This window comes from Thamnophis elegans, chromosome Z (assembly GCF_009769535.1).
Source record: "Thamnophis elegans isolate rThaEle1 chromosome Z, rThaEle1.pri, whole genome shotgun sequence".
NCBI classification, from domain to species: domain Eukaryota; kingdom Metazoa; phylum Chordata; class Lepidosauria; order Squamata; family Colubridae; genus Thamnophis; species Thamnophis elegans.
The window spans coordinates 71,534,293-71,560,447 of record NC_045558.1 but is presented as its reverse complement, the minus strand read 5'-3'; the positions used below and the strand labels follow the sequence as shown (position 1 = coordinate 71,560,447).

General features: G+C 41.3%; 1 protein-coding gene across 1 annotated transcript in view; it reads right to left on the bottom strand.

The window, feature by feature from the left end:
• The window catches only part of POU6F2 (POU class 6 homeobox 2), a 417,852-nt gene that overhangs the window by 111,575 nt on the left and 280,122 nt on the right, over positions 1-26,155 (bottom strand). The window contains exon 4 of the mRNA XM_032234653.1: positions 16,553-16,857. Within this exon, the coding sequence (XP_032090544.1) occupies positions 16,553-16,857 (305 nt within the window). The remainder of the gene's footprint in view (positions 1-16,552; positions 16,858-26,155) is intronic.

Genomic DNA, 26,155 nt, shown 5'->3' with positions numbered 1-26,155 from the left:
CAGAATAAATTGAAGTAAAACATTTCAAACTATTCTTTCTATGCACAATATATTTCAAAGTATTGTGCATAGAATTTTTAAACATGGTTTCACTTCAATTTATTTTGGATAGAATCTTTTTTTAAATAGTCTAAGACAATTTAAAAAAAAAGAATCCACACAGAATTTTAAAAAATCCTATACACAATAAATAAAATATTATTTTAAAATACATTAAAAAAATAAAAGAAAAAAAACCCAGCTCACTTACCAGCAGGCTTGCACTCCAAGTAAACTCAGAATGATGTAGATGTTAATACAAAGAATTGAGCAAATTGAAATGGTGAAATTAGTCAGGGAAATATTTTTCAAAGAAACTTTGCCACCATTTTTCGGAGCAAACCTCCAACTTCCGTGCCCCTCCCCTCCGGAAAATCCAGGAAGTAACATTCGTGACCTCTCTAGCCATTTCCTGGAGCTCTATGGTACTAGGTCATTTTTTTCTTATAAAATGAGGTAAAAAAGAGGCACGGGGGGGAGAGGTCCGTTTTCTTGCTTTAATGTTTTAATATCTTCAATGAAAGTACTGAGACAGAGAGAGAGAGGTTAGACAGAGTGTCTTTTGTCTTGCCCCGGTTAGGATTTCTTAAGCAAATCCACTGGGCTTTCAACATGAAGCCAGAAAATTGGGAGTTTTTTAAAACGGCCCAGGACACGGGACAAATTGTTATAAAGCGTGACCATCCCGCTGAACTTGGGACGTCTGGTCACCTTATTCTAACTGGAGATACCATAGCAGCTTTATATTTTAGATTTATATACTACTTTTCATTCAGAACAAGCATATTCTGTCGATAACTCTACATTTAAAAAACAAAACATGAAATTTCATCTAAAATGGCTAAGATAGTGTTTCTACATTCCTTGAAAATTGAATTAAATTCATGTATTAACTAGTAAGAAACTGAAAAATACATTACTAAAAAGCTGTAGCATTTCCATTTTGAATACTTTTTTATCCAACTTATGTAATTGTTTTGTCACCTGAAATTAGATGTTCATATTGATGTATGACATTGCTTTTTTGGATATTTTATCTGTTTTAGTGAGGGATGAATTTATATCTGTACACCAAGGCCTTAAAAAAGTTGGGTCCTTTGTTGCACTCTCTTGGATACACATAATTACAAGGATATTATCTAGGTGGTTCAGTTCAATTAAATGAGAATATGTCACTAAGTTGTCACTTTATAACGAGGCCAAAAAAAATTATCCCATTACCGTACTTTGCCTGAAGAAGCTGGCTTGGCCAGATAGAGTGGGGAAAAAATACAGAGCATGACTTGCCTTGCATGCACAGGAAAAATCAGAGCCCTCACAAGATGGCATTCCAGACTTTGAAGGCAGATAGCTTGATGAGGCAAAACAGGAGAAAATGGTGAGTTAATATTTTAACTCTGGGATTGAGGTTTAAATACCTAATTCAAAACTGAACCTGGTTGTTTTGTAGCAAAACTTTATGTTTATTATTTGGGACAAACTTTTCTTCTATTTTTATATGTACATATACTATTTAATTAAGTAGGTTTCTGAACAAAAAACTGCATCATGCCAACAAGTTCAAAAAAGAAGTGTATGGAGTTTAGAATTGGAATTGATACCTCTTAAATAGTAAGAATTTTTTTAAAATGAAATATTTGATAATCTACCATAAACAGCAATGTTAAAAAAGAGGGCAGCTTTCATAATGAAAATACATAAGCACTCATATGTTTACCATCCACCTTCAACAAGGTTATCTTCTTATGTCTTCAGTTTTCAGAACAAACAATATAAATTTTCTAACCTTTGTCAAGAAATGCAAACCAATTCAAATGGAAGATGCTTTATATTAGTTTTCTATTCCAAAGCCACTACATTATTTAAGGGTTTCAATTTAGCTTTAATTAAATTGCATCATTTGGAGTAAATTCTTGATATCAAGGTGATAAACAAGATCAATCAATCCTATTTGAAATTTAAGTAAAAAACCTTTTCTTATTGCTATTGTGTGAAATAAGTGCTGTCTTACAAATAAGATAGCACTTTTTAAAGAAAGACTGATACATTTCTCTTATTAACTACTTTGTTATTTCGTATTTTACAAGGTAGATAGATTATTGATGAGGCTAATTGCTGCCAATTTAACAATCATTGTGCATTGTTGCATGTCCGCATAACGTAGGAGGAACACACTGATTTTTTCATATCAACTTTTCATAGTAGGGAGTTCTGGTTTTAGATTGTATCATGCTTATGGAAGCAGTTGTGTGGGAAAATGGGAATGAACCTCCTCACTACTCTAACCATTGGCTTTGATCACACAAACCAGATGAACAGGGAGTTAGTATATCTTGGGAATACTTTTAAAACATTAAAACTTCAGTCTGATAAATGTAGACATATAGTTAACAAAGTAGCTTCAGAAAATGTAATTTATCTAATGTAATTTACCTGACCACATGTTTCTATCACATGGTTGTGCGTTTGGATGTCATGTTGTATCCTTTTGGGATGACCTTTTAATACATGTTGTACATAAAGTTTTCTGACCTAAAATCATCAATTATTTTCATAATCAGTGAGAAAAGTAACACAACCAATTAGGCCAAAAAAAGCAGAAAAACCTCCAGATCAATAATCCTCTAATTATTCTGTCAGATACAAATATTTGGCATAATAATAGTTATAATAACAACTAACCATCTGGAAAAGTAGCTGCCCCTACTTAGTCCTAAAAAAAATCACAGTATGATTAATTATTGAGAAATCTGATAAGAATCATTCTGAGAATGTTGTACTTTTAATCCAACAAAGATATTCATTCTAGTCATCCCAAAAAGTTCAAACGCCTTGTTCAGTGTAATATAACAATTCACTTTAATTTAATTTTCTATCTGGAGATATGATATTAGTTGTATATTTTTAATTATAATTGTTGCTATACTTCAGACCCTCTTGAAATAAATGTAATGATCCTTTCATAACATTGGAATTTACAATTATCTTTCTCAGTTGCATTGTTCTAAGCCAATATCTCTTGGCCATCCCTCAATAATGTAAGAAGTGAAACCCACACAAAATATCAGGTATTCAGAAATGAAATTTCACCTGTCAAATTTTAACTTAATTTATTTTTATTCCCTTAATATTCTTCAAGGCAATCATATATGTTCCTGTTCATAAAGATCATTCACCTTGGAGGGTATTAGTATCTTGAATTTAATTCCAAATCAATATTTAAGTTAAAGTAATGGGGGGAGGGGACAATTCAAAAGGCAACATCTCTTAGAAGACTTATAATAGAATGTAAAATGTTGCCAGGTATCTGCTATATACTACTGTAAGAATCACACAATGTGTTGATTGGCAACATCTGGTGGGTGAGGAATTCAGAGTTGTCAATCCAATACAGTAATTTTGGGCTATAGTTTGGTTAACCATCCTTTAATCCATGGATGTCAAACTCAATTTCATTGAGCGCTGGATCAGCATTGTGATGTCCTCCAGGGGCTGGGAGGGAGAAGGGGCTTGGCCAGGGTGGTCGCAGCTGACTGGGTGTGATCTGGGGGCATGGCCAGCTTGATGTCACTTGCGTAGGTGGTGCTTGTGGGGCCCAGGTGAAGTTGAGGAGTGAATCCAGGGGTTCTCTGGTGGGTGAAGTGGGGAGAGGGAGGCTTGTCCCATCGGATGAGGTGAGGTGAGGCAGGAGGTGGGGCAACGGCTGACTGGGTGTGATCTGGGGACAAGGCCAGCTTGATGTCACTTGCATAGGTGGTGCTTGTGGAGGCCAGGCAGAGTTGAGGAGTGAATCCAGGGGTCTCCAGTGGGTGGAGCAGGGAGAGGGAGGCTTGTCCCATCGGATGAGGTAAGGTGAGGCAGGAGGTGGGGTAGCTATAGCTGGTATGCCTTCAGCTGCTTTTGGGGTTCTTGGTTTTCCAGCCCATCCCCACCAGGCTGGTCTGGTATAGTGTGGGGATTGCCTTCTGCCTTCTTTGCCGCACCATGAATGGGGATTGATCACCGCCAAAGCCCTGCTGCTGTCAAAGAAAATCCTGGGTGTTATGCTGTAATGGACAGATGAAAAGTGCAGCTTTTGTCTGAAGGAAGAAGAGGAGAAGGGAGAAGGAAGAGGAAAAGCAGCAGAGTGAGGAGGGTTCCACTTGTCAGGCACTGAAGTGCCACCACTGCTGCCACAGCAAGACAGAGAAAAAGAGAGAGAGAGCAAGAAAGCAATCTGATCCATGTGTGTCTGCGCATGTGAGTGTTCACGTGTGTGTGTGTGTGTGTGTGTGTGTGTGAGAGAGAGAGAGAGAGAGAGAGGGAGAGAGAGAGAGATTTGATCCAACCTTGGAGGGTTATACCAGGTTGACAGCAGTGCCTGGCTGAATAGCTCAGGCTATCTAACCTCTCTCCCTCTCTCTCTCTCTCTCTCTCTCTCTCTCTCTCTCTCTCTCTCTCTCTCTCTCTCTCTCTCTCTCTCTCTCTCTCTCTCTCTCTCTCTCTCTCTCTCTCTCTCTCACACACACACACACACACACACACACACACACACACACACACACGCAACACAAAATCTTGTGAAGTTGGAAGGCCTGAACTAATTTTTTACCATAGTCCCACAAACTACTTTTGTTGCCCTGCACGTGGTGTCAGCGAACTGGGTCTGTGCATGCATGCGCATATACCTCCTTCTGTGCGTGTGTATGCCTAAGGCCCAGGGTTCTGTGGGCATGGCTTGTTTGGTGGGTGTGGCTTGTTGGTCATGTGACTGGACAGACATAGCTTTATGGCCATGTGACTGATTGGTCATGTGACTGGTTGGTCATAGCTGCTTGGTCATGTGACTGGGTGGATATGGCAAATTTGATGTCACCAGTGTCAAGGGGCGCCTTCCCTGGCCTCACCTCGCCTCAAAGGCCTCAACAAGATACAATTTTTTCTGTCTATTTATTTACTACTAAACATCCAAAATATACTATTTATAGTATATATATAGTATATGTATATATGCCATATGTGTAACATATTACATAGTATAGTGTGTATAAGCACACAAAAATATATATTATCTACTATATATATTGTATGTACACACACACACACACACACACACACACACACACACACACACACAAACACTTATTTGCAATAGGTAGGCAATATTTGTCATAACTTCTCATATCTGGTAAAGAAGTCCATTTCCCACAGAAAATGTTGACACTATTTTTAATTACTATTTAAACTGTGGAAATTTGGATAACATCAATAGGCATCAGAGGAAGAGGAGGAGGAGGTGGTTTGCCAGTGTTAGATAGATTTGAGCCAAATATGACAAAATAATCCAGATGAAATAGCATAGCATAGCATAGCACAGAATAAAATTCTTTATTGGCAAGTGTGATTGGACACACAAGGAATTTGTCTTTGGAGCATATGCTCTCAGTGTACATAAAAAGGGTTCTCAATATAAAGTTTCCTGATAGGGCAGGGGGTTGGACTAGATTTGGATTTGGATTTTATTCAACTTGTATGCCGCCCTATTCCTGAGGGACTCAGGGTGGCTCACAAACCGGAAGGGAAGGGAACAATACATAAAAAAGAAAACAAAAACAGACAACAATACAGAGCCAGTTTAAAAGGTCTCAACAAGCACACCAATTCGAGTGGGGATGGAACTCAGCAGCCCCAGGCCTGCTGGAACAGCCAGATCTTAACGGCTTTACGGAAAGCCTGAAGGGTGGTGAGGGTCCGAATCTCCACAGGGAGATCATTCCAGAGGGCCGGAGCAGCCACAGAGAAGGCCCTCCACCGGGTGGTCGCCAGTCAATATTGGCTGGTAGATGGAATTCAGAGGAGGCTTAGTCTGTGGGATCTGATAGGTCTTTGGGAGGTGATTGGCAGGAGGTGGTCTCTCAAGTACCCAGGTCCGATACCATGTAGGGCTTTATAAGTGATGACTAGCACCTTGAAGCGTATCCGGAGACCAATAGGCAGCCAGTGCAGCTCGCGGAGGATAGGTGTAACGTGGGTGTACCGAGGTGCACCCACAATCGCTCGCGCAGCTGCGTTCTGGACAAGCTGAAGTCTCCGAACGCTCTTCAAGGGCTGCCCCATGTAGAGCGAGAGTAGATGACCTCAGAGATCCCTTCCGAGCCCTAGATTGCTGTGCTGTTTCAAAGCATCTTCTAAAGTCACATCTAGTGCCAGGGTTAGCGGTCCTTCCTTCCTCTCCTTTCTCTCTCTCTTTCCCTTCCTTCCCTCCTCTTTCTTTCATTCTTTCTTTCTCTCTCTTCTCTCTCTTTCTCTCACATTTTAGGAATCACATCTAAAGGACCTCTAGAAGTCTGTTCAAAACTGATTGTACTCTGTGACAAAAGCTTTAGCTCAGATTTGTTAACTTGACTATATATGATCCCATTTAGATAATTTAGGGTTTTTTTAAGAATGTGGAAATGAGCAAAACAATATAATAGAGAAGAAAAAAAGAAAGAAAAGAAAGAAAGAAAGAAAGAAAGGTGTTCAGTTCTTAATATTTGAATGTCTCTTAATAAACATACTAGTAATAATATATTAGACCTTCTCACAAGTCCACCATAATGGCACCTGGTGCCAGGTGCCATTTATAAAACATTTTGTACTGGTTTTCCTTGTATGCAACTGATAGTGTCATTTTTAAATTTGTTCCCCAAAATTTTTCCCATTTGTCTAATTCAATATTATAGCCAAAGTTCTGTGCCCATTTTATCATTTGTTCTTTCACAATTTCTTCTTTCAGTTTATACTTCAGGAGAAATTTATATATTTTCCCTATCATCTTTCTATCTGAGCTTTGAATTATTTTATCCAAGTCGTGCGGTTCCATTTCGATGCCATATAATTTAGTATCATTATTGTGTTTAGTTTTGATTTGCAAGTAGGTTAGCCAGTCAACTTTCACGTTTTGTTCTGCCAATTCTTCAATTGTTTTTAAATTTCCCTGTCCGTTAATTAAGTCTCTGTATCTTAGCATTTTGTTCATATCTATAAAATTTGGATGGATCGTCCTTTCTGTCGGGGATAGCCAGTTCGGGATTTTCACATAATGGATTTTTTAAATTTTGAGCCAGTTTTGCAATAACGCTTTTCTAATTAGATGTTTTTGAAAATATTTGTGCATTTTATTTTTATCATCCCATAGGAATGTGTGCCAACCTGTTTGCAAATCATGGCCTTCTAAGGTCAGAATTCTTTTATTCTTTAGCTCTATCCAATCCTTCACCCATGTTATTGTTACTGCTAACATATATAATTCCTAATTTGGTAATGCTAAACCTCCCCTCTCCTTGATGTCTTGCATTGACTTTAGTTTCATCCTCGCTTTTCGTCCTTGCCAGGTGAACCTAGCAGTTATTTTGTTTAATTATTGAAAGAAAGTTTTACCCAAATGTATAGGTGCGGCTTGCAACAAAAATAAAATTCTTGGTAAAATATTAATTTTAATTGTGGCTATGTGTCCCATTACTGATACTGAATATTTTTCCAGCTTTCTAAATCTTTCTTTATTTGTGTCACTAGTTTATTGTAATTATCATCTTTAATTGTAGAACATTTTGCCGACACTCAAATCCCCAAGTATTTTACTTTCTTAGCTATTTGCATTTTGGTTTTTAATTCCAGTTCCTATTCTTGCTCTTTTGTCATATTCTTGGTTATCATTTTTGTTTTGCTTTTATTGATTTTTAATCCTGCCACTTCGCCATATTCTTCTAGTTTTTGAATTAATTTCAGACTGGACTCTAATGGATCCTCTAGAACAAACACACAGTCATTGGCATAGGCTTGGATCTTATATTCTTCATTTTTGAGTCTTAAACCTTTTATTCCCTGGTCCTTCCTAATTTCATTTAATAATATTTCCAGAGTTAATATAAACAGCAAAGGAGAGAGGGGGCATTCCTGTCTAACTCCCTTTTTTATTTCAATCTTCTCTGTTAGTTCTCCGTTCATCAGAATTTTGGCTGTCTGACTGTTATAAAGTTTTTCTATCATTTTTGTAAGTTTTTCTCCGAATTTCATCCTATCTAATTGTGTTATTATAAATTTTCAAATTACATTATCGAATGCTTTTTGTGCGTCAAGGAAAATCAGTACTATTTGCTTTTCTGGATGCATCTCATAATACTCTATTATGTCTAAGATGACTCTCATATTATTTTTAATGTGTCTGTGAGGTAAAAATCTGTTTTGGTCCAGGTGTATTCATTCATTTAAAGCATGTTTAATTCTTCCTGCTATAATTGCTGTGAATATTTTATAATTGGAATTCAGTAATGAAATTGGCCTGTAGTTTTGAATTTCTTGTAGATTAGCTTCTTCTTTCGGGATTAGGGATATTATTGCTTCCGTCTATGATTCAGGCATCTTGGCCTTCTCTAAAACTTCATTAAACATTCCACTCCTAGTTCTTCTAATATTATTTTATTATATTTATATAACTCCACTGGTATTCCTTCTGGTCCTGGGGTTTTATTATTTTTCTGGCTTTTCAGGACTAATTCCACTTCAGCTAACGTTATTGGCCTATTTATCGTCTCCCTTTGTTCTTTTGAGATTGGGGTTATCTTTTCTGTGTTTTAATATTGTTTTATCTTAGTTTCCTCCACACTATCTTGGGCATATAGTTTTGTGAAGTATTTCTGAATAATAGGCTTCTTTTCTTCCGTTTTATATTGAATTTTTCCCTCATCATCTTTTAGTTGGTATATCATCCTTTTTTCTCTTTCATTCTTCAATCTATATGCCAACCATCATCCAGGTTTGTTGGCTTGTTCAAAATAATTTTGTTCGGCCGCTTTAATTTTCTGTGCTAATTTTTTTTGAGTTATTAAGGCTAAAAACTTTTGGAAAAGGATCAAAAATTGGCTAGAGGCAATAACAGGAGTAAAAATAGATTGGAAAGCCAAAGTTTTTTTTTACTAGGAATAATGGCTGCAAAATATAAAAAAGAAATCCAGTATTTAATTTTACATATAACTAGGCGGTGAGAATTGCCTTCGCTCAAAAATGGAAAAACAAATTAATTCCAAGTGAAGATGAAATAATAAAAAAGGTGATGGATCGTGCCAAAATGGATAAATTAACAAAAGAAATCCAGGGAAAAGAAGAAACAGAATACTACCAGATATGGGATAAATGGTATAGGTGGATGGAGGAAAGAAACAAGGATCAATGAAGGAAGCCAATAAAGCCTAAAAGCAGTAGTTAAGGAGAATTAACACATATATATGCATCCAAGAGCTTTAAATCTATTAGAGGTAATCAGCCAATATAGCAGACAGATGAGTAAAATAAGAGGGTTAAGAATGGTGAAATGCAAATGAAATATACTAGAAGGGGAAATAATATAAGGAGAATGGTATCGATTGGCAATTGCTATTAGAAAGAACAGGAAGTTCCTGTTTGTATCATGTTGTGTAAATGTGGTGTACGTCTAAGTTTTGTGTGTGTGCATTTTGCATGTTTGTAAATAAATATTTTTTCAAAAAAGTAATAATATATTAGAATATTTCCTTTCTCCCTCCCTCCCTCCTCCCTTCCTTCTTAAAAATTATTTGGGGTCACATGCAATTCTTCCTTCCTTCCTTCTTCCCCTCTCACTCCCCTCTCCTTCCTTCCATCTCATTTCCAGCTCCTTCCTTCCTTCCTTCCTTCCTTCCTTCCTTCCTTCCTTCCTCCCTCCCTCCCTCCCTCCCTCCCTCCCTCCCTCCCTCCCTCCCTCTTCCTTCTTTCTCTTCTGGATTAAAAACCTCCTTCTGAAGCCGTTTCAGTTTAAAGTAGGGTTCTCCAAAGTTTGCAATATTAAGACTTGTGAACTTCAACTCCCGGCATTTGTTTTTCTTTGCCAAGTGATCACCTGGCTGAAAAGTGAGTCCTGGTTTTTTTTGCCTTCTAACACCTTCTTCTTTCTTTTTCTTTCTCTTTCTTTCTCCCTTCTCTCCCTCCCCCTCCCTTCCCCTTCCCTCTTTCAGGCAAACATACATACACACACACACACACACATACATACATACATACATACATACATACATATATTATTTATCAGGACAAATACAACACAAATGTAACAAAAGGCAACAGTAAAAATATTGGGTTTCTGTCTGGATGGTCTCTTGTGACAAGCCGATGGACAGAGAATGGAAGTAGTGAACTTCCTCCCATATTTGGGCATACCAGGGGTTGTGACTTTAAATATATACCTTTCTCCCTGGCTTAGCTGATAACGGAGGAGAGCCTGTGGGTTAATGGTTAACACATCTGCCTAATATGCAATACAGCCCAGGTTCGAATCCCAGTAAGGGTATGGCTAGCTGATGAGAGCTAAATAGCTTGAAATAGATCTATACTAGTCTCCCTTTATTTATTTATCAGCACAAATACAACACAAATGTAACAAAAGGCAACAGTAAAAATATTGCAAAAGGAAAGTGATTAATTCATAAAAAGTAATCTTAGGAGTCCTAATTCTAAAACTGATTGTTAGCACTAATGTATGTTCTTATTCAATCAGTGTCAAAATTTATTTCTCTATAGTCAGATATCAAACTACCTCCTTATCCATGAAACTACATCTGTGTAGGCATTCACTATGATTAAAGCAACTACATGATAGAAAATTCTTATATATAAATGAAATTTTCCAATTCCCTCTTCTATCAAAGGAATACATCTAAACTTATCCACTGGCCAGGAGGAAAAAAGTTTTGCTTGTCCTTGTACTATGTGACATATAGAAATCAATTGGTAAAACTTGTCATGACATTGACATAATCATCACCAAGGCAGTGGTGGGTTCCGGATTGCCCGCATGCATCATACTTGCCTGAGACGCTTCCGCAAGCCTCTGCGACGCTCCAGCTGCTCGACAGAGCATCGCACAGGTGCTGTATGAGCAGTGCGCGGAAGCACCAAAAGCTTAAAGCATAGGTAAGGAGCGCAGGCGGGTAGGTGGGCCCTCTGGAACATTGTACTAGAACAGTATCCGGTGCTCTGGGGAGGATCCGGTACGCCTGTACTGGGGCATACCACCTGCAACCCACTACTACACCAAGGGAGAATTTATTATCAAAGAGACAAAGAAAGGAACCAGTGAAAAAGCTGACATTCTAAATAACCAGAATGCCCAATTCTACCTAGCTAGCTTTTACTTGAATTTGTACTTTATTTCTTTCCTCATCTAATAAGAAAATTATTGTTTTCTTTGGAAACAATTTTCGTTTCAAGCATAATAGGAGTTTAATTCTACTAAAAATGTGTATCAGCACTGTACCACCAAAAACATCTGGAACCTATAGATTAATCAAAGTTTTTACTTAGAGCCAAAGAATAATCAGCAAAATGATTAACACATACACTAAATCCACAATACTTACCACTAAACTTACTTTACATGCAATTTAAATGATATATTTAATGAATCAGAGGTATCTGTGAGTATCCGCTGATCCTGCGCATGTGCGAGTTCAAGATGGCTGCGAGGCTTCTTTCGTCCTGAGCTATCTGACGAAAAAATGCCGAAAAAAACCCTGAGCAGCGACGCTAAACATAATATGGTAAGCCGGCCTGGGAGGCTTAAGACCCAGGGGCCTCAAAAAGACCAGCCAGCGGCAGGGGTTGCCACTCTGGGGGCAACCCCGAACCGCAAAGATCATAGCGGCTTCAGCAGCTCCTATGCTGGTTTGACTGCCCGGCAACAAGGAGAGGAGTTTCAACCTGACATCAACGACGGCGCTTGCCGGCTGCTCCACTGCCTATCTTGCCTCCCCACCCTGCCGGATTACAGCAAGAACATCCTGCGACTGCGGGACCATCCCCGGGACCACCCCCAGACCGCACGGACCGTGCAACTGCAGACCACGCGGATTCTGGCGGTTCCGGCGGCCCCCGGACTGCTCCAACTGCCTCAGCTGTCTGGCGGCGAGGAGAGGGGCCTCAGTTTGGTGGCGGTGACGGCGTTTCCCGGCGGTTCCATCGCCCGCTCCACCCCCCTGCTTTGTTTGCTTGTAGCAGGGACGAAGAATCAGAGAGACCACTCTTGGACTGTGCAGATCCTGATGATCCCATTGGCTCTGGTGGCTCCAGTGGCTCTCGCGTTATCTCAGCCATTTGGTGCTGAGGAAGTAAGTCTTATTTTGCGAACAGCGGTAGCCCCTTCTGGCAACTTTAACATCGGTTTCATTCTGTCACCCTACTTATTTTTAGTGGGAAGCCTCTGGGAACTCCCTGGGGGGGGTTTTACTCCCCAAAAGAAGACTCTGGGACTGTGCTGCGGGCAGACAGATGATGGCACTGTATGTTCTTACTGAACTCCCGCTAAACTTTCTGACTAACATCGCCCGGCCTGATGAACTCCTGGTTTCCCTAGCAAACCAGGATTATTCGAGAGGACGGGATTGGGAAGTCAGTAGGGACTGGCCATCCCATGAGACTAATTGGAACTGTGACTGGGACTGTGACCACCACTATTATAACTCTCGCGGACGCCTGCTCCCCCGTGACTCAGGCTTTGTCCCTATGCCATTACGATTAACTGCAGAACCTCGTAGGGTCCCTGCTCCGGAGCTTGTCGGGTGTGAGGCTCTGCTGGTGAAGTTGGACCTCAAGGGTCAAGTGGGTCTGCTGCTAACGTACCTGCCTCCCAACTGCGTTGCAGCAACCCTCCCCTCGCTCCTCGAGTCAGTAGCCGAGCTGGCAATTGAGTTCCCCAGGCTTATGGTTCTGGGGGACTTCAATTTGCCATCGCTCGGTGAACACTCTGATGGGGCGCAGGAGTTCATGGCTTCCATGACAGCCATGGGCTTGACCCAGGTAATTCGGGGCCCAACCCACTCAGCGGGTCACATGCTCGACCTCGTATTTCTCTCGGAGCAGTGGATGTGTGATCTTGGTCTGAGGGGTAATGAGACCATACCCCTGTCGTGGTCAGACCACTGCCTACTGAGGCTTGACTTCCGGAGGCCAAACCCCCACCATAGGGAGGAGGAACTGACCAGGTGGTTCCGCCCCAGGCGACTTATGGTCCCCTCGAGGTTCCAGACGGAGCTTGGGGTTATTCCTGATACTCTCGCCCACAGTTCGGCGGAGACTCTGGCTGCTGCCTGGTACTCGGCGACATCGGAGTCTCTGGACCGGATTGCGCCACTACGGCCCCTCCGGGTCAGCGGATCCCGGAGACCTCCTTGGTTCAACGAGGAGCTCCGGGAGAAGAAGCGCCGGAGGAGACGCCTAGAGCACTTGTGGAGGTCCGATAAGTCCGAGTCGAACCGAGCACTCCTAACAACTTGCACCAAGGAGTACATCAGGGCACTTAGGGCAGCAAAAAGATCTCACATTGCCACCTTGGTTGCGTCCGCTGAGTCCCGCCCAGCCGCCCTGTTTAGGATAACCCGTTCCCTCCTAAATAGGAGGGATACGGGGGAACCCTTGCAGGGTAGAGCTGAGGATTATGCCCAATTCTTAGCGGACAAAGGTGCTCGGTTTCGGTCGGACTTGGACTCCACCGCTGCAGATCCAGCTGGGACACAAGAGGATTACTTGGCAAACCATCTCTGGGTTGAGTTTCAGGATGTTGCCTCTGGGGATGTGGACAAGGCCATTCGAGCTGTGAGTGCCTCCACCTGTATTTTGGACCCGTGTCCCTCCTGACTGGTTGCCAACAGCAGTGAGGTGACACGTGGCTGGATCCAGGCGGTCATAACCGCCTCCCTTCGGGAGGGGCACTTCCCCGCCGCACTTAAAACGGCGGTGGTGAGACCCCTTCTGAAGAAACCATCATTGGATCCAGCCATTTTAAATAACTACCGTCCTGTCTCCAACCTTCCCTTTGTTGGGAAGGTTGTCGAGAAGGTGGTGGCCTTCCAGCTTCAACGGGCCTTGGAGGAAGCTAGTTATCTTGACCCCTTCCAGTCCAGCTTCAGACCCGGTTACAGCACAGAAACCGCTTTGGTCGCATTGACCGATGATCTCTGGAGGGCCAGAGATGGAGGCCATGCGTCCATCCTGGTTCTCCTTGACCTCTTGGCGGCTTTCGATACCATCGACCATGGTATCCTTCTGCGACGACTGCGGGAGGTGGGGGTGGGAGGCACTGTTTTGCAGTGGTTCTCCTCCTACCTCTCGGACAGGTTGCAGTCGGTGTTGGTCGGGGGGCAGAGATCGTCCCTGAGGCCCCTAAAATATGGGGTGCCGCAGGGTTCGGTCTTATCCCCCCTACTATTTAACATATACATGAAACCACTGGGCGAGATCATTCGGAGGCACGGGATAAAATACCATCAATATGCGGATGATACGCAATTGTATCTGTCCGCCCCGTGCCAACTCAATGAAGCGGTGGACGTGATGAACCGGGGTCTTGAGGCCGTTAAGAACTGGATGAGTGCTAACAAACTGGTACTCAACCCGGACAAGACCGAGTGGCTGTTGTGTTTCCCTCCCAACAATTTGGCCAATGTTCCATCTATCAGGCTGGGGGGTCAAATTTTATACCCCTCAGATAGGGTTCGTAACTTAGGAGTCCTCCTGGATCCACAGCTGACTTTCGACCATCATTTGTCGGCTGTGACCAGGGGGGCATTTGCCCAGGTTCGCCTGGTCCGCCAGTTACGACCCTACCTGAACCGGGAGGCTCTCGCAACAGTCACTTGAGCCCTTGTGATCTCTAGGCTGGAATACTGCAATGTGCTCTACATGGGGCTACCCTTGAAGTGCATCCGGCGACTGCAGTTAGTTCAGAATGCGGCCGCGCGAGTGATAGTGGGCCACATAACACCCATCCTCCGCGAGCTGCACTGGCTACCTGTTGACCTCCGGGTGCGCTTCAGGGTGTTGTTGACCATCTTTAAAGCCCTCCATGGTAGTGGATCTGAGTACTTGAGAGTCCGCCTTCTGCCGATTACCTCCCTCCGACCGATAAGGTCGCACAGACTGGGCCTCCTCCGAATCCCATCCGCCAGCCAATGTCGACTGGCGACTACACGGAGGAGAGCCTTTTCTGTTGCAGCTCCGACCCTGTGGAACGACCTCCCCGTCGAGATACGCACCCTCACCACCGTCCAGGCCTTCCGCACAGCCCTCAAGACCTGGCTATCCCAACAGGCCTGGGGATAAGCTTCTAATTTGCCCCACCCGAGTGTTGAGTGTTGAATGCAAGTTGTGTTTTTACTATTTTACTTTGTTCACATATTGTTTATTTTTGAATTGCACCCCCTTCCTAATGATTGTAAGCCGCCCTGAGTCCCCTTAGGGAAAAGGGCGGCCTATAAATCCTAATAAATACCTAAAAATACCTAAAATTTAATGCCCTCCAATTTAATACCATCCAGTCCAATAGTCTGGAATTCAGGAAATTGTATCAAACATTTTTTGGAAGGTAAAAATCATCCAGTGACAGTTTCCCTTTTAGGTGTCCCTGTTTGGCTTTTTGACTATCATTCATTATATTGGATTTATTTGTTGAAAACATAAGAGACATTTGGCAAAATGTGGGGTTTTCCATATGTTATTTACCCTACACATCTTCAGGTAACGTATCTGTTTTAAAAATATCAAAATTGCTAATTGTTACTGTTGTTTATGTTTAATCTGGAATACTTCTGTAGTTCTGAATGCTGATGCATTTTTTTTCTCCTTTAGTATGTTACTTCATTTTTCAAGCAGGTATAAATAAGAATGTAGCATTTAAACCTCTGGAACAAATAAAAGATGAAGCAGTGGATATAATTAATAAAGGCCAATTTGTTGGAGAAAGAAATTGTGCATTTTGACCAAAAGGAAAATATAACTTCTTTAGATAGTGATGGGCACCAGAGTTTCTTAAAATTAAATAGAGCAAACCTGAAGAAAAATGACATGCGTTACGTTTTTATCAGACCCATTTCTACTATTTGCTTTTTAATCTATCACTTTATTCATGATAATGTCCACATTACAGATAAATTTTATAAAGATAAAATTAGAATGGGGGGGGGAATAATAAATTTCTACTCTTGGCCCTCTGAAGGAAGGACAGTTTAACACGAAACAGATGAATGGAAACTAGTAGTTCCTAGGCTGACAATAATTCTCATTTTGTTTCTCCAGTTCCACATTCTATCTGCAGAAGAGAAATATTATCACCATCCCTACTTCAAATGTGAAATATGCTGGGATGAAATATCTGAGTCCAAAGACTATTGTGAAGTCAAAATATGAATGTATGTATATGTGGATGGGAAGCATATAAACATCTTTAAAATATTGAAATGATAAAGATGATAAAATAATAGTTATGCCAGTTACTCATTTAAGAAAAAAACAAGTAATCTAGAATTTTGGCCAGAATATGCTGACCACAATGCTTATATTATGCAAAACAAATTCAGTCCACACTGAGAAATGGTAGAAATCATTCACTCACCACCATTGAAAAGTGGTAGAAACCATTCAAATAAAAGATAGATGAGTTAAACAATGGTGGATAATGTAAGAGACAACAAGCATATCATCTAACACTTACCTGGAGGGGATTTGAGGATGTGAGTGAAGAGGGAAGACCATGACCTGGAAGTAGGTTGGTCTTTGTGGGGGAGCTTGAAGTTTGGTGAGCTGGAACTGGTGGATTTTGATTGTGAGGCTGTTGCTGTGGTGGTGGAAGTGGAGGGTGCTGTTGCTGTTGAGGCAGTTGTGGCTGTGTTGGTTGCTGTTGGGATTGACTAGCTTGTCCCTGTGCTTGCTGGCTAATTTGGCTCTGCTGCTGTTGCTGCTGCTGGAATTGTTGAAGATGCTGGAGTTGCTGGAGTTGGGAATTCAGGGATGAGGTAGCTATAAGTGATTTAAAAAATAAAGCTGGAGTTACAAATGATTCTTCACAAAGTTATAAATGACAATAGCTATTTCTGGAACCTCTACAAATAAAATCTGAAATGGTCAAGGACTGGAAACACTGAAGTAAAGTGGAACAAAGATGGATGGATACTGGTTGAGACCAGATTCAGAAAAATGGTACAGCACTGCACAGAGGAAATGGAATAATTATCCAACAGGATTCCTTTAGCTGTGTTGGACTTCAATTCTCAAATCTTCTAGCCAATGTAGCCAATGGTTTTGCTACAACCTGAATCAGTGATGGGATTCAAATAATTTAATAACTGGTTTTCTGTCCTAATGACCAGGTTGGTAAGCATGGCTGGGTGGTCATGTGATTGAGTGGACATGGCCAACTCAATTTCACTCACATTAAGGGTCATCTCCCTTGTCTGGCCTCCTGTCACCATGCCTGCACCCTCTCCCTCCCCTCTCCCAGCCACTCCTTGTCATGTCCTGTCTCTCCTAGCCTCATCTGGCCTCTCCTCACCGTCAGCTCACCTTGATCCACGATCAAGCCGGTGTCCATAGGGGGTCTATAATGCACTAGAATAGAAGTGGGTGGTGGGGTGATGATCTTAGAGCAATATAGGTTGCTACTCTGTTTAAGGAACACCGTTAGGCTCTGCTGACCATTGTTCCTTTCTCTATCCTGCTGATTATTATTGCATGTTACATATGGTCCAGTGGGACCTTCTTAAGAGACAGTTTTCTGGACTTTTGCTACTGTTATTAATACTACAACCAAACAAAGAAGGATGACAGGAAAACATGGGGATATAGGTTAGCTTCGTGTGCACAAATGCCTTCCACTAATATGGAGGTTAACATTGTTCGCATTTCTTCTTAAAGTTACATAATACATACCAAGTCAAATGTGTCCAAGTACATCGAGGCGAAATGTGAATGTGTCATTTCTTGTGCACATTCATGTAGGAGTGGAGGGGAATTTGGCTGTACCTAAGAAGGGGGAAATCTGCTTATTGAAAAAGGGCTAATCAGGATAAGCAGTACTATATTTCTATGTTTGTTTCATCCTTCATAGTAACTCGGAGGTAGTGTGGTTATCTCTAAATTCCATTTTAGAGTTGTGAGTCAGCTTCTTCGAGATTGGAAGCAGGTTGGATAAAGACATTTGAGATTTGGCTGTATCTAGCAGTCTTTCATCCCATATGAGAGACCGCCTGCTGCCAATTACCTCCCAAAGACCCATTAGATTGCACAGGGTCGGCCTCCTCTGGGTTCCATCCACTAGCCAATGCCATCTGGCTACGACCCGGGGGAGGGCCTTCTCTGTTGCAGCTCCAGCCCTTTGGAACGAACTCCCCGCGGAGATTCGGACCCTCACCTCTCTCCAGGCCTTCCGAAAAGCCGTTAAAACCTGGCTGTGTCGGCAGGCCTGGGGTTGATGAGCTCCCCTCCCCTCTCGACAAGTGTGGTTGTTGGTCATTTTAAATGTCTATTTTGTACTTATATGTTTCCCTTTCCCGTTTAAGTTGTTCGCCGCCCTGAGTCCCTTTTAGGGAATAGGGCGGCATATAAATAAAATAAAACTTAAAATAAAACTTAAACTTAAACTTAAACTTGCCTGGCCTGTCACCTTGCTTTCCAGCTGCTCACTAAGGCAAGCCTCACTTGCTTGGAAACAAAGCTCCTCCTTCCCCTTGTGGTAGAGTCAAGGCTAACATTATAAGGGCATTGTAAGTATCTCAAACCATTGGTTACTGACATTTTCCACTTCACATATGGGTGGTAGCATCATATTCAGTCTCCAACTCAATGCAGAAACCATTACAGCTTGTATGACAGATGACCATACAATCTATATTCAAAAAATTCCAATGAAGAAAAACTAGCACATCTGTAACAATTTATTCCACTAACCAAGAGCTTGTAAGTCAAGTAATCTGAAGCCTGAATACACTTCCTTTTATCATTGATTCTGGTTCTGTCCTCTGGGTTAATAGAAAATAAATCCCATGCAGTCTTCCAAAAGATAGCCCTTCACATAGCTGAAAACTATTATTATATATTTCTTTGGTTATATCTTCTATATGTTAAACATATCTATAAAATATTGCTTGGTTTTTAGATCAATCATCTTTGTGATACTTCTCTTCTAAATTTGCTCCAATTTATAATTGCCCTTTTTATTTTTATTTATGTCCCACTTTTATTATTTTTCCTAATACGAGGCAGAGAACATATCAAAAACACCCTTCTCCTCCTGTTTTCCCTACAACAACATCTATATGAGGTGAGATGGGCTGAGAGAGAGTGACTGGACCAAAGTCATCCAGCTGACCTTCATGGCTAAGGCAAGACTTGAATTCACATGTCTTGTTTTCTAGCCTGGTGCCTTAACCACTAGACCATATTGATTTATAACCAGAACAGTACACAGTATTCCAAGTAGGATTTAATCAAGGAAGAGCGGAGTTGGGATAGTTATTCCGTATGATGTGAACATTAGGTCTTGCAAATGTACCTTAAAGTATCATTTGTCTTTGTAGCATCTATTTAACCCTAGTGGTATATATCAAATTTGTGATAAACAAGATTCAGATTTCTTTCACATAAATTGCTGCAAAGTCTTCCCATCTTATACTTCTGCCTATCCAGATGCAGAAGTTTATGTTTCCCAATTAAGTTCCATCTTATTTATTTCAGCATACTTAAGATTGTCTAGATTTTTTGTTTTTAATTACTTCTCTCCTTTTAAGTATTAACCATCTTCCTTTTATGTCAGTGGTTCTCAACCTTCCTAATGCCGTGACCCTTTAATACAGTTCCTCATGTTGTGGTGACCCCCAACCATAAAATTATTTTCGTTGCTACTCTATAACTGTAATTTTGCTACTGTTATGAATCATAATGTAAATATCTGATATGCAGGATGTATTTTTATTGTTATAAATTGAACATAATTAAAGCATAGTGATTAATCACAAAAACAATATGTAATTATATATTGTGAAATATTTATTTCTAATTACAAATAAATGAAATTTTGTCTGGGAAGTTTAAGAGTAGGCTCCTGGCTCTAAGTGAAAAGAGTGCCTTTCTTTTAAAAAGAAAAAAAAGAAAAGAAAAAACAAAACAGCCACCAATTCTTCCTTTCTTTCTCTTTCTCTCTTTTTCTGACTCTCTCTCTCTCTGTGTCTGTCTCTCTCTGTGTGTGTGTGTGGCCCTTTGTCTCTCTTTTCCTCCCTCTCTGTCTTTCTCTGTAATTCTCTCTGTGTGTCTCTCTGTCTTTCTCTCCTCCCTTCTTTCCTCTGTCTCTCTGTCATAATTCTCTCTGTGTATCTCTCTGTCTCTCCCCTCCCTTCCTCTTTCTCTGTCTCTTTGTGTGTCTCTCTGCCTCTCCTCCCTCCCCCATCCCTGTCTCTCTGTGCCTCTCTCTGTCTGCATCTCTCTTTCATTCACTCACTCACTTATACACACACACACAGACACACACATACTGTGGTCACCTCACCTCCTGTTCTTCGACTGCTGCACAAGCCCACGTGGTGTGCACTGTGCTCTTCTGACAGTTGCCTCGTTTCCAATGGAGGGGGTGGGGAATGCATGCGTTTTCCTCCCTCTGCATGGATTTCCCACCCCCTATTGGTCCTGTTGTTGCTGGAGCTGCTTTTGCTGACTCCAGCATGGCAGTGGGACTCTTGCCATCGGTTTACTGGCCCACCTTCTTTGCTCAGGTGGGCAGAGGAAGAAAGGAGGCTTGTGATAAAACACCTCTGCCACCAAGGGTGAAAAGGAGCACCTTCGCCCTTGACTATTGCATGCCTCCTTTCTCCACCCACCCGAACTAGCAAAGAAGGCGGGCCACTAAACCGATGGCAAGAGTCTCACCACCATGCTCGAGTCAACAAAAGCAGCTCCAGCAATAATGGGACCAATGCTCCCCCCTGCCCGACGCGATCTCTTTTCATTCTCCATCTGCCTCATTCAGGTAGTGGGCATCACTTTTGCGTGCGCATGCATCCTATCCTCCAGTGATGCCTCCCTGAGCCTCCGTGATGTTCCAGCTACCCGGAGGAGCATCACGCAGGTGCTGTACATGCCATGCATGGAAGCGCCAAAGAGTTTAAAGACAGATAAGGACGACGGGCTGGCGGGTGGGTCAGTACATGGTGGTCCGAGCAGGCACCGGGGTGTACTGCCTGCAACCCACCACTGCTGCCTTCCCTGATCTCCACTCCTTGCTCAGCTGCCTGCCCCGTACCCCAGCCTACATTTCTACTGCCTAAACTGGTTGCCTGTGTCTTCCCCGATCTCCCGCAGACTCAGCTCCTTGCCCAGCTACCTCCCCGAGTCCCTGACCTACCTTTCTGCCTCACCTACCTTCCTTCACCTTCTCTGACCTACTTATAATCTTATCTTGTTGGCATAGGTACCTTTTATAAATGATCTTTTTAAAAGTTTGCTTAACCTCTACTTTTTTTGCTGATATCCATCTCTATTTTTAAAATCTGTCTTAAGTTTGTATTCAATCCTTATAAAGTTTGGTCTTGTAATGGGCTCAGTTGATTGGGGTTCTTTCCTCTGCATGATCTGTTCCTTCATCTGAAAAGAAAAGGAATGAATAAAGCCATCCTATGGAATTGTTACTTGTTTTTCAGAAAATATGCTATTTGGCTTGAATATAAGCTCAGCCAGTACTGAACCTTACTCATATATTCCATTTTTTAAACTTAGGAATACATTTCAGAAACATAATTCAGTATTGTTCTGTGAATGTACCTATGAATTTCATTCTTCTTGATCTAACTTCTTAGATGATTTTGGATTATATCTTTTTTGTTTGTCCCCATTTTGTTGGACCCGAATCCCCATCATTTTTAAAAATTTACTACATTAGTGAGGTCATTCTAGTTGCAAAGCAACTGCTAAAGCATGCATTCATAAAGATAAAATAATGTGAATCCTAGGAAAACAAGCAGCTGCTGAAATAAAATGAACAGTGCCGCCTGGCAGGAATTCAAGGCTATAAAAAGCTTCAGTACATTTTTAAGATGAAAAGTCTAAAAAGCTTGGGTGACTAAACATGGTTTTCCCCGGCTTCTCTCTCCCTGCTATAGAGAGAGCATTCCATTAGAGACTGTTGGTCCAGGTAAGACCTGGGCTAATGTAATGTAGTCTTAGCTAGGAAAGATTTTTGTGCCAATACTGGGACAAAATAACAACTTCCTTGGTTTGGTAATTGTATTTCCATTTTAGGTGTTTATTTTTCAATTATTAATTAACTGAACATATGAAAATATCAGCCATTCTTTTATATATACTGTGTAACATCTTTTGCATGCCATTCTTATAGGGTGTCATTTTAAAATCCACTTTGAGCTCAGTCTTGTCTGGTGAAACTTGTTCCTCTTCCATAACATCTTTTAAACACTATCTATAATATCAGACACTCTTAAAAGTAACTAAATATCACTGATCTCCGCTCCTTGCTTGCTTTTCTCGCTTGCCTAGACTTGCCCAGCTGCTCTCTGGCTCCCTCGTCTGCTTTCCTTGCTCACCAGCCTTCGCTGCTCACCTAATTTTTGGTAAGTGCTTTGTGTCACATGTACAGGTACTGTGTGACCAGCCCTCCCACCCCGTTTCATTGCCCATGGGAAAATCTGCTCCAAACTAAATCGAATCCAAACTCAACATGTTTTAATTTTTTTGCGGCAGCCCTTAACAGGATGAAAAGGCAACAGAGTTTGACAGCTTTTTCAGTAAGAAACTAAGATCGGAATAAATTGTATCAGAATTGGCCTTGGATGATCCAAAACAGTCACAAGCACAATCACCCTAACCTGGAGAAAGCAGCATATCAATTATTGAGCTAATAACTCCGAAATTGAAAATAATCTTCCTGACTGCTGGACAGTGCAACAATATAACAACTTTAAAGAAAAATATGAAAGACTGGTAATTTCTAACAAAAAGTTAGATTGTGAATATTGTGTAAAATATGACTCCACAAAATAAAAAAAGGGTTCATGTGTCAAAAGAATGGAAATATTTTCAGATTGAGGCATCAGGGAAAAATAAAGAGATACAACAAGCTTCTCTAAGAAAAAAAGTGAAAGAACATTTTTCATCAAAAGCTCATAACATTTGTAAAGAGAACTTAAAACAATGTCAACAGGATATAATAATGAAAATAATAGATATAATCACTAAAAATATGTAGGCACTATTTGTAGAGTATTTAATACAGTTTACAGCCTAGCACAAAGATGTAAACCATTTTCAAAAATAGAAGGAATGTTGGCTTATCTGAGTGGTCCAAGAAAGTCCAAGCATGGGTTAAATTCTGCTCATCTGCCCAGGACTGAATTGGCAATCTTTAGCCACACCTCTGGTTCCATATTGGATTCAGTTTTTTTCAATAAAGACATGGTCTTGTCATGTTGTACAACAGTGGTTCTGTCTTGTACGTCTGGAAGGTATTTCAACCATGATGTCATTCAGCACGTCCAGAAGGTGTTTCAAGATAGTGAGAGATCCCAGGGCAGGATTGGACTCTCCCGCAGTGCACAGAGAAGACCATTCAGGTAAGTCAATGTTGCTTCTTCTATGTGCTGCTTGGAGAGTCCAAACATGAGAGATACCCAAGCTAAATGTCACTAGGGTGGGAAGCATGAGCATCAAGAGTCTCTCCACTAGAATGAATAACCTGACCTTGTCTCCCAAATGCCACCTCTACCAAGCCAAACTTGTCCAGTTTATAGTTTTTTACAAAAGGAGTAGGTGATGCCCAGGTTGCCGCTCTGCAAATCTCCTCTATGGACACTTGAGTCGCCAATGCACTCCTAGTGGAATGAGCTGTGATGTATCTTGGGACTGGCCTGGATTGTTGTTCATAGGCCAAGGAGATGCAAGCACACAACCAGGGTTCAGTGGTTGAGGGGGTGACTTTACGACCCATAAATACCTACTGGAAGGAGATGAAGAGCAATTCAGAATTCCTGAATGTTTAGTATATCTGCACAGAGCTTTCCGAATGTCGAGCATGTGCCAGGATCACTCCCTGGGATATCTGGGTTTTGGACAAAAATCTGGTAGGATGACCTCCTGGGACCTGTGAAACCAGGAGTTGATTTTAGAAATAAAGGAAGGTTCCAAAAGGAGGATGACCCTGTCAGGGTGGATGATGCATAAGTCCTTCCTGACCGATAGTGCCACCAACTCTGAAATCCTCCTGGCAAAGGTGATGGCTATGAGAAAGGTGGTTTTAAGAATCAGATGTCTGATGCTGGAAGCTCGTAGTGGCCCAAATGGAGAGCAGATGAGAGCCCACAGGACTACCCCCATTCCCAAGTCAGATACTGATGGACTGGGGGTAGCAACTTTTAAGGTGTGTAGATTTTAACTTCCAGATGCTGTCCAGGCAATTTTAGTATTGCAAGTTTGAAAAACCCTGTCAAAAATGGGCATGGTTTTCTGCTGAAACTTATGACTCCTCTGATAGGAAGCACAATCCAACATTTTTATATGAATTAGCCTCAGAGCCACAGAGCAGACTGTGGCTCTGATCACAATTAGATTATTTTGTCTGTGTAGACTATATAACTTAAATACTGAAGGTAATAAAACAAAGTGATAAAGAAGAAACTATGATAATAGATCAGAATGAATCCATCAGGAGTTTTTCTATAGCATCCTAATATTGTGATACATGGGGCTATTTATTGGAGAAATGATTTGTTTCACTGTTCAGATTTTCATTGTCTTATTAGAGTTTGTAATGTAGAAAACTGTAATAATTTTAAAATGTTCTAGTTAAGAAAACTAACACAAAAGCAGCAGCTACTCCCATCTCAAATTTATTTTTTTCTTTTCTTTTTAGTTTATGACAGTGCTTTTGATTCAAGTTCCCTTTGTGCACCGTAAAAACTATACTAACTTATTTTAAAACCATCATATGTAAGGAAATTGCCAAAGAAATTAGATTTTAAGTACTATTTGCTTCCTCTGTGAAAATGGGAATTAAAACAGCATATTGTATAGAAGGCTGGAACATCATTATATTGGTTCGGTTCATAAACAAGAAACCCTTTGTTCTTTAAAGTTAAAACATCTCCATATTATTTATTTCAGTGTATTCAAACATATGAATCAATGCATTCTTTATCAAAGAATATGTAATCATTGTAATCTTCACTCTGACTTAATTTTAGCAAAGCTGATGAGAAATGGATTGTTTTCTTCATGAATGAGCATACATGTTAAGATTCTTTGATGTCTTTCCCTGCCAATAAGAGATGACCCATACAGTCACAGTTTAAGAGAGGCAATCAATAGTGAAGTGATGTATATCTAGACTAATTCATTAATAAGCTATAGTTCAATAGTAAAGAATCCTGTTTGTTCTGGATTCTTTACTCCATTGCTGATTCTAGTTTCTTGCTCTATTTTGAAATCTTGTGACTTATGTCACAAAAGCAGTATGTTCAAATCCCCAAGCCTTCATATATCAATTTTACTTATTCATGGTCAGTGGTGGGAGTCAAATAATTTAACAACTAGTTCTCTGCCCTAATGCCTTGCTGGGTAGGCGTGGCTGGGTGGCTATGTGACTGGTGGGCATGGCCAACTCAACATCACCCCCAGCCCCACCTCCTGACCACTCACCTCAAACACATAGTAATTGTAATTTGTAATTTTAATAGATTTGTATGCCGTCCAATCCAGAAGGACTCTGGGCGGCTTACATAAAACAGTTAAAAATATTTTTTTAAAAAGGTTTAAAAATACTAAACAGAGACAGATTAAAAGAGACACAACATACTCTCAATTATAATGGGGCTGAAGTCCAATCAAAGATCAGCAGCCTCAGGCCTGCCGGAACAGCCAGGTCTTAACAGACTTTCGGAAGGCTGAGAGAGTGGGGAGGGTCCGGATCTCAGGGGGTAGATCGTTCCAAAGGGCCGGGGCAGCTACAGAGAAGGCCCTACCCCGAGGAACCGCCAGACGACATTGTGTGGTCGACGGTACCCGGAGAAGGCCCACCCTGTGGGATCTTATTGGGTGCTGGGAGGTATGTTGCAGGAGGTGGTCACGGAGATATCCAGGTCCTAGGCCATGTAGGGCTTTAAAGATAATAACCAGCACCTTGAAGCGTGTTCGGAGACCGATAGGAAGCCAGTGCAGCTCACGGAGGATAGGTGTGACAGTATCGCTCGCGCGGCTGCATTCTGGACCAATTGTAGTCTCCGAACACTTTTCAAGGGCAGCCCCATGTAGAGCGCATTACAGT